General features: G+C 37.7%; 1 protein-coding gene across 1 annotated transcript; it reads left to right on the plus strand.

The window, feature by feature from the left end:
• The first annotated feature begins 1,486 nt into the window (after window positions 1-1,486).
• On the plus strand, window positions 1,487-9,815 carry LOC138309464 (uncharacterized). The gene is made up of 3 exons (XM_069250665.1): window positions 1,487-1,616; window positions 2,374-2,588; window positions 3,091-9,815. Exon 3 carries the CDS (start codon window positions 3,285-3,287, stop codon window positions 6,000-6,002), a length of 2,718 nt encoding a protein of 905 aa, XP_069106766.1. The 5' UTR covers window positions 1,487-1,616; window positions 2,374-2,588; window positions 3,091-3,284; the 3' UTR covers window positions 6,003-9,815.
• Window positions 9,816-10,257: the final 442 nt, after the last annotated feature.

Raw genomic sequence — 10,257 nt, forward strand, 5'->3', positions numbered from 1 at the left:
CAGAGTAAATGGTCATACATGTACACTTTGTGAATTGATAAATGTACAACTACTTCAGAGTAAATGGTCATACATGTACACTTTGTGAATTGATAAATGTACAACTACTTCAGAGTAAATGGTCATACATGTACACTTTGTGAATTGATAAATGTACAACTACTTCAGAGTAAATGGTCATACATGTACACTTTGTGAATTGATAAATGTACAACTACTTCAGAGTAAATGGTCATACATGTACACTTTGTGAATTGATAAATGTACAACTACTTCAGAGTAAATGGTCATACATGTACACTTTGTGAATTGATAAATGTACAACTACTTCAGAGTAAATGGTCATACATGTACACTTTGTGAATTGATAAATGTACAACTACTTCAGAGTAAACGGTCATGTACACTATGTCAATTGATAAATGTACAACTTATTCAATAACGTACATTTGACAGGCTCAAATCGGCCATCGTACATACAGCATCATTGACCAGGCCAGTTGGAGAAGAAGGCTATGCTTGATTATATATCCAAGCATTGAACTTGTCTTGTGGGACCAAAGATTGTCTTTATATATATTATTACTTTGCGTTGATGACCATACAAAGGACTAGGTATGGTAAGGGTCTCTTGTGGCCCCAAATCCGCTATTTTTCAAAGTCTATTATTTTAATTTGTGAGTCTTGCATTTCAAATATTAGCTACATACCTGACATATTTGATAGTGCTATTAGGTAATGTAGCAGTTGTAGTTGCAATGGCAAACATTTTTATTATACTTTAATTATGCAAAATGTGAAAATTTTATCAAAATTGGCCTTTTTATGCAGTTTTTCACTTAATTAACATAGAGTACATTCTATTCTTCATTAGAGTGGAAATAATGACCACAAAATGTGATCATGTGCATTTTTGTGAAGTATGGTACAAATGTAGGTTTTAATATCGAGACAAATGTTGATTTTCTAAGACTGCAAACTTATAAAATGTGTATATCATGCATGTATTTATTTGATTAATCTTCTGCGAAATTCCAACATATGGTGAATACACATGTAGCTACACCGTACATGTATCATCCTCGATACTCCAGGGGTTCTGATCACATACGATTTCTACACCCTGGACTATCTCATAGAAAAACTGGAGGCAATAGAACAGAACAGGTATTGATTTAGTCCTTTGATGCACATCAAAAGAGCCGTATAACGGTTCTCTGTGGTTGACAGAGTGGCCTTGAAGTTGAGTGTCGCTCTCTCTGTAGTCTTCAAAGAAACCTTTTACTGGCTTGTGATTGGTTCAGATTTGTTCCCCTGAGCTGCCTCAACCCTGGAGTATCGAGGATGTACATGTATACGATTAGAACGATATACGACCAGAAACCAATTATTACATATATTATGATAACGACAGTCAATGTCTATTCGTTTAAATTGTTCGTAAACAGATTTATATTTTAAAAAATAACCTACTTAATTAATTTACAGCGCCACTGCGCCATGTGCGTGTAACTGCTAGCGCTCCGCTTTTTTCCGGAATATTTTAGACACTACCGGAAGTGAGTTGCCATCGATTGCCACAGGTGACAACAACAACTGATCGTGTGGTGTGACAGGTAATTAACAGCTGATTAGGGCACTGACAGCTGACAGCTGGTATACCTTTATCTACTTTCACTTTATCTTTATTAGTTAATTCTGTGTCGGATCTCTGAACGAGATCGAGCTAAATGTAGCTTACAGGCCCGTTTGGTAACTAGATCTTGATCACACGTAATTCGTTAATGGTACAATGGCCAAATTTGATGTATATTCACTGCAACGGCAGGTGCTCTGAACTGTTTAAGACACTTGTAAAGACAAAATAATCCGGAGAAATGTTACATCAAACTTCTGCATATTCCACATTTGTAATTGTAATGCGAACGTAAGATGTATAGAAAACGAAAGTAAATTAAAGTAAATGTATACGATGGCCCCTTCGTCTATTACGTTCATATTTATATGATATGTGCATGTACGTGGGTAATATACGCATTAAAGTGTGTCATTTACCCATAAAAATGATATAAATTTGTATTTTTACCATACATTTTTCTTACACAGCCCAATCATTATGACCGAGCGTTCATAAAGAGTGTTTGTCTGTTACTTCAATGACGAGGCCTTTCTACAATCCATACATGTACTTTTGTCCCTAAACTTTAGTTACTGTACAAGCCCTTTCTTTTATCATTTGTTTGTCAAATTTCATCAACGAGTCCTTCATATAATCAAATAGTTTTAACCCACGGCATTATAAATACATATATCGACGTTTCACTGCAAAACATAATAATAACAAAATGCCAACTACCCATTGATATTTTGCAGGTTACACCCAAAGGTCGTACACTGATTGTTCAGCCTGTGGATTTGGAACGAAACTTCAAATTGATTTCTCATTTTGATGTATTATCCGCATCTGATACAGTGGTCCACTGTCTCTCACCTAATATATATCATGCAAAGGATATTACTCTGGATTTCTGTCAAGCATCTTCCAAACCAATTAAAATGATCCCACCGCTGCCACCACTCTGAAAAATGTAAGTATGTATGTCTATATGTGCTAACTCTTTGAATTGCCACCAAATATTTTCTGGAGTTTTTCGTGGTAAAAATATTAATAAAGAGTTTTAGATGTAGGTACATTTCAAGCATGGTCACTTTTAAAAACAAGGAAGAAAATAAAGTAACCACAAACGATTCCACTCGATGTGTTCAATATATCACAAGCAAATATCCTGTGTTGTTACCCTACAATACATAACAGATTATATGTGACGATAATTGTGAGACACTTGAATTTGATGATCAGTTTTATCATCAAAGTAGTGCACAGTATCCTACACATAGTGACATTGATATTACATGACTATTGGTTATCGTTGAAAACTTGAATTAGAATGATTTGTTCATAGATATATTTATTTTAGTGGATTGATTATTTGCATAGATTTAAAGCATAGTTAAGCTCTTAATGTATTTTCTTCAGTTCTTAGATATGGTGGACTGGTAGTCATTTAGAAACATTTTTTTAAATTTCAGGTAGGTTATGGATTTGAGAACCATGAGAATACTTTGGAACCCGGTCTGGGAACCTCCGTTAGAGTCGCCGCTCAACTTCAGATCCAGAGATGTCAAAACTGAAATCCACTGCGTAGGGAAGTGTTAAAGAGCAGAAAGAATCATCGCTTTATAACAAAATCAAGAGCTGGAGTACGAAATTCTATGCATGCAAAATGGCTGATAGTAGGAAATCACGATCAGGGTTCTTTTCTCTGTGTCTGAACACCGCTTGTAACCCCAACACGAAACACCTCAACTACCGGATAGCTGTGGCAGACAAGCTCCTAGGAGATTTCAGATCCCTGGAAATGTCAAAGACTGCCATTCTCAATCTCAAGGGAATCTTTATGTTCTATAGCAGGGATCAGCTGAAGGCTGCTATTGGATGTTTTAGAGAAGTATTGGAAACGAACGCCAATAACAAAAATGCGATCGCTCACCTCATAACGGTTTACCAACGGCTTCACATCAACAGCAAAGCTAGATATTACATGGAGACGCAGGAGCGTTTTGAGGAGGAACTGAGAAGACGCGGAAGGCTCAGGCAGGAGTTGGAATACTCCATCACGGACGACAGCAAGGGTGATACATTTCTGTTCGAATATTACGAGGCTGAAGCTCTGGCCGAACAAGGGATCGCGTTCTTCATGGACTGTTACACGGAGGAGGATGAATGGGTACGAGCGGATAGGTCGTTGAAGTTATTTGTTAACAGTCTGAATATGATAGTAACAATCAAATCTTTTCAAATTGAACAGTCGACTCTTGAGAAAGTGGATATGCTGGAACTTGAGGTTAAATATTGGTTAGGCCAGTGTTTCCAGAAAGTTCATCAAGGAGGAAACCGAAGAGATACTAACATTCAGCAGCCATGTTTCAAAGATTCCTACCGAGAAGGTATACAGTGTTTAGTGGACATTATAAAATCTGAACTAGACATAGATAATTTAAAGTCTTGGGCTTGGGCTTATCTTGGTGTGTTTTTCTTTAAAAAGCCAAAATCTCCAGACAATTACAAACAACTTCTTAAAGATCTGGGTCTAACAGAAGAGTTCGAGGATCCACGGAAATGCTTTGAGATGGCATTTGAGCTGGAAACAGTGGAACATCAGTCAACAGAAACTAGAATACGTTATGCAACGTACCTGCGATCTGGACGTCCTGATCCAGCGAAGCTTGAAGAAGCAATTGATCTTTTAAATTATGCTTGGTCGCTGTGTGAAAAAGACGGGAATTGGTTTGCTATGACGATGTTGTCACAGGTCAATACCAAAATGTTCAAAACTCTAAAACAATCTGCCAAAGATGGTGATCCTGAAGTGGTAGCAAAATATATGAGTCCTGAAGACTATCTCAACGCCGCCATAGACTGTGGCGAAGAGGCACTTAAGATGAACACCACAGCTATGGACTTAGCGAATGTAGCAGAAGCGTATTACCTTAGAGGACTTAAAAGCGATGGTACCATGGAGGCAGATTCGGCTGATGCGATGAACGCAGCCGAGTACTTCTGGCAGGCAGTTCAATGTTTAGGTACGGAGAAGAAACCAGAGGTTCACAGGAAGCATGGCATATTTCTTAAAGCAATTGGCGAGGACAGACAGGCTATCGAGTGCTTTAAACGTGGTATGGAGGTTGACATTCCGAACACGTATCCCGCCAACTTCGACCAAATGTTTGACACATTTCTTAAGATGTACAGCAAGCAAACGAGAGAAGACGAACCTGATCGGGAGGTCGAAGATGATGAGCAGATGCAAATGGAGAGGGGACTTGCGGAATCAGAACACAGTGTCGGTGGTGAATGTCAGACGTCGTCGAGTACTGGTCAAACTGACCAAGCCGTCGATTCAGAGAATGGAAGCAGTGGTCGACCTTTGGATGAGCAAGGGACTCGACCCGACCCAGCTGTTGGCAACAAGCCATTACAATCTACATCGTCATCTGGTCAGGGTATCATGGATCTTGAACTTGACGGTTCTATGTCGTCTAAGTTAGCAACAGGACGGTCAGATCACGCATTAAACACAAAGAACGATATCACAGAGCCACAGGAGACATCGGGACATGAGCAGAATAAGGTTCTGTACGAGATGGCGTATTGGTACCAGTATGCCACGAGGCACTACAAAACCGATTCTCTCCGCAAATGTACCCGGAAATACATCAAGAATTTTAAAGAGGGCATGTCCATGATGCATGCATATCTGGAACTAGAAAGTGACAAGGGAAACAGCAGTTCCATGGCTTTAAGTATAATTGAAGACGCAATTAAAATTTCAGAATGCGAGATACAGAGCGTCTATCAACAGAAAGTAACAGGCGCTAAAGACTTATTAGAGCGTAAAACAAACAAAAAGAAAGAAATGACGGGAAACCAAACACTTTGTCACCATTGCTCTCAGCCGTTGTCAACGTTTTCTAATTTAACTCGTCAGAACTCGCTAATTCCCGACGAAGTGCCACAACCCCGAAACACTTATTACAAGTACGACTTTTACATGGTTTTCAGTCGCGCCGAGAAGGACTGGGTCTACTATTCCCTGCTACAGAAGCTTGAGAAATCCTACCAGTTCAAGGGCGCCATACCAGAAAGAGACTACAGGCTCGGACACAACGTTTACGCGGAGATGGAACGATGTATCAAGGAGAGTCTCAAAGTACTGATAATTCTGTCTAACCACATCAATGCTCGAGACGAGATGAACAGTAAGTACGAGATTGACTTCGCGCTCACCTTACATCACGATACGGCCCGTGGACATCACATCATACCCGTCCTCAAAGACGACAACTGCTTTCCTCCGAGACAACTCAGTACTCTCACGTGTGTGAACGCCGTCCAGTCCAACGCATGGGAGAAGATAGTGCGGGCACTGGAGAGTAAATAGTCACAGGAAACAAGTACAGTCAAATACGTGGGAGAAGATAGTGCGGGCACTGGAGAGTAAATAGTCACAGGAAACAAGTACAGTCAAATACGTGGGAGAAGATAGTGCGGGCACTGGAGAGTAAATAGTCACAGGAAACAAGTACAGTCAAATACGTGGGAGAAGATAGTGCGGGCACTGGAGAGTAAATAGTCACAGGAAACAAGTACAGTCAAATACGTGGGAGAAGATAGTGCGGGCACTGGAGAGTAAATAGTCACAGGAAACAAGTACAGTCAAATACGTGGGAGAAGATAGTGCGGGCACTGGAGAGTAAATAGTCACAGGAAACAAGTACAGTCAAATACGTGGGAGAAGATAGTGCGGGCACTGGAGAGTAAATAGTCACAGGAAACAAGTACAGTCAAATACGTGGGAGAAGATAGTGCGGGCACTGAAGAGTAAATAGTCACAGGAAACAAGTACAGTCAAATACGTGGGAGAAGATAGTGCGGACACTGGAGAGTAAATAGTCACAGGAAACATGTACAGTCAAATACGTGGGAGAAGATAGTGCGGGCACTGAAGAGTAAATAGTCACAGGAAACAAGTACAGTCAAATACGTGGGAGAAGATAGTGCGGGCACTGGAGAGTAAATAGTCACAGGAAACAAGTACAGTCAAATTCGTGGATGAAGATAGTGCGAACACTGAAGAGTAAATAGTCACAGGAAACATGTACAGTCAAATACGTGGGAGAAGATAGTGCGGGCACTGGAGAGTAAATAGTCACAGGAAACAAGTACAGTCAAATACGTGGGAGAAGATAGTGCGGACACTGAAGAGTAAATAGTCACAGGAAACATGTACAGTCAAATACGTGGGAGAAGATAGTGCGGGCACTGGAGAGTAAATAGTCACAGGAAACAAGTACAGTCAAATTCGTGGGAGAAGATAGTGCGGACACTGAAGAGTAAATAGTCACAGGAAACATGTACAGTCAAATACGTGGGAGAAGATAGTGCGGACACTGAAGAGTAAATAGTCACAGGAAACATGTACAGTCAAATATGTCTATAAAAACCACCAAATGGACAGGTTAGAAATGGTCTTTATAGCCCGATGATTTTTATACACAGCTTTAATTTTGTAGATTTGGTTTTTGTCATTTGGGACACTAGAACGATGGTCTTATTAAGCAGGTGGTCGTTATATACAGAGGCCGTCGATAAGGCAGGTTTTACTGTAATCATGTCACGTGATTGTCAAATAATCACATTGAATGAAACTTTATTTGAACAACTAGAAGGCCACTTCGACTTGTTTTCATGAAAGCTTCCATGAAAGCTAAATTACATTGCATTAGTATATATGTAAATAGATTCAATATTCAATAGTTTTATAAACGTGTCAAGCATTCATGTTTACATACAATCACCAAAGGATTTAACATAGCATGTATTTTTTACAGAAGTCACAAAAGGAATTAAGATGTTTAACTATAGCGTAGTGGAGTTTTTCACATTTTGCTCATTGACATGAGTTGTATATTATATCCCGTTTGTAACGTGGCAGGTAGCATTATTGCCGTGTTATAGCATTCTCATTTTTGCGTTAAGAAATTTCGCTCAAATTTCTTTCAAAGGACAAAGCCAGAAGAGTGAAACTTTTCTTAACCTTATAAGCTGATCCATGGTATAATGTACATGCACATATATTAGTAATATAATTGTTTACATTTCCAATACATGTTTAATACTTGGATTTTGGAAAGGTGGTCTGACACTTTGGAATTACAGACAATCTCGTAAGTCAGACCACCGACCTCACCTCTGAAGAGTCGACATTCTTTATGCAGATGTCTTCAGGATAGTATATTCCGATACAGCGAGGTGGGAATTTTTTTCTACTTTAAAATGGGTAGGGTCTTCTTAACATATGAGTTTGAAATACAATCTGATTAAATACATATCCTTATTATCACTACGTTTGATAAGAGGATCTGACAACATCCCATTAAGGGTCACATTCTGGTGACCTTTGGAAACGACCAATCAAATTGCTGCTGCCAGAATCTTGACTGGGGACGAAATAGTTTGAAAAAGCTGTTAAAATTATTTCGAGTATATAGCACTTGCCCAAAGAGCACATCAAAGCTAAATGTATATACATGCTGGGACGAAATGAAGATATCAATTGACATATCAATATGTAGAAAATTCATTTGATCTAAAGTACACGTGGTAAAAAGGTCATCCGAACATGACCCCTTATGTTATATGTTGTCAGATCCTCTATTGAACGGAGTGGTTATAAGGATCTGTGTTTTAATCATATTGTTTGAAATATCGAGTTCTGCCATCTACCAGAAGATTTTAAACTGTACTAGAGAATATATATGGTCAAGTTATGCTTCAGAGAAGGGTTTGTTTGTCGAGCTGGTTTTGACGTTGAACTTTTTCTCGTATATTTGTTATGAATTATTAGTAGTCTGTTAATCCTTTACTGTCAGTAATGGAGTAGGACGACTGGTTCGCCGTTGTCAGTATAATGTGACCGGGTGGGGTGTGTTGATTGTTGTCTTCGGCAGCAGTATGTTTCAGGGATATAGCACTATAAAATGGGCAAGAGTCTCACTTTACAAGAAGACACAAATACACCACAGTCTCCCAAAACCGCATACATGGGAGACCGTCCTTTAATGACCCTGGTTGTTAATTAATCAAACAATTAAACAAACAAACATTAATCGTTTTGCGGTTTCCTATACTTTAGTCTTTGTTATACAGTATACTGTATATCAGTATCAGTGTAACCGGTGAGATTTCGTTTGTGTTGTAGACCATTTTATTTCGCGTTTACTACATTTCACGTCATCGTTATTTTCAACAAATTCGCGAATAAATAAATTCTTGACTAAACTCTTACTGACAATCGTGACCAAAGACTCTTACTGACAATTGTGCGTTTATTTAACGTTTTATGCAGTTGGTCGCAACTTATATGAATTCGCGTATGGGCGGATAGTATGAATTCGAATTTTCGCGAATAATTGAATAGGCGTATTTGTGAATAATTTTAATTTACGTGTTAACGAATAATCGGAATTTGCGTTCGAGCTTTTTTTTTTTTTTTTTTTTTTTTTTGCGAAATAGCGCAAATATTTGTAACGCGCGAAAAGTGTGTTGATTACAGTATAACAAACATTTGAATACATTTGCGGTATAATAGTTTCATTGCAATAGGACATTTAACTACCTCATTTTCATCCAAAACATTTACTTATATTGATATTCAGGATCAGTGTACGTTGCTCACGAATTTTACATATTCATGGTTGAAAGGACATTTGGAATTATCCACAATAGTAAAGCATTACATTGATTAAAGATGCTCCACCGCCGACAGAGAATAAATAATATTCATCATTTGAACAATAATTAGTGTTAAATCGTGTATATATATATGTCTAATTAACACAAAAAAATAATACAAAATATTTTGCCTTTGGTGCATGAACAATCAGTACTTCATTCCATATAGGATATAGTGCGACGGAATTTTTGCGGGATGCAATTAATTATTTTTTATATTTTTAACTTGAAGTAAAATTAGAAGCTCAAACTTTTCAATAGTGGTAATGGTGTAATCTAAGTAACTTTTGCAACTGATGAAAAATACTTAATCGTCTGCTCCTGTTTTTGATAGTGAAAAAATACCATTTGTCGGTGGTGGAGCATCTTTAAGTCAAGTATATGTGTTTGTAAAGTATGACGCTATGATTTATGATATACAGTATATACATGAACGTAGTCAGAAGTATTTAGCAAAAAGAATACTTATACCTGCTTTATAATTTTACAGCTCGATTTTTCAATGAGTTTCCGTGAATTCTGCTAATCATTTTTAGTAAAAGTCTTTCAACTTAAAACATACTATAATTGTGAAGGTCATTTTCATGTTACAATGTATTCACGTTTATTTAGGCTGTTAACTTGATTGAATTGTGTTAAGTATATGATCACTGTGCCAATGGAAGGGTTTTGTTAACTTTTTTTTAAAATCTCATCTGTTTATTTTATTCATTACCTTGTTATATATATTCATTGTTATTGTTCTTGAGCAATATCTAAATATGTTTCAACAAACAAATTATTTTAGCGATCTAGAAAATCAGTTAGAGATTAAGAAAATTAAAATACATGTATCAAAAAATATGTTTATATTCTAGAAGACATTTGCAAAAATGTTTAGATGTTTTATTTCAAAAGTGTCG

This window comes from Argopecten irradians, chromosome 15 (genome assembly GCF_041381155.1).
Source record: "Argopecten irradians isolate NY chromosome 15, Ai_NY, whole genome shotgun sequence".
NCBI classification, from domain to species: Eukaryota; Metazoa; Mollusca; class Bivalvia; order Pectinida; family Pectinidae; genus Argopecten; species Argopecten irradians.

Bases quoted from the DNA above. Each gene is read 5' to 3' on its own strand.
- LOC138309464 (XM_069250665.1), top strand. From the start codon at position 3,285: ATGGCTGATAGTAGGAAATCACGATCAGGGTTCTTTTCTCTGTGTCTG.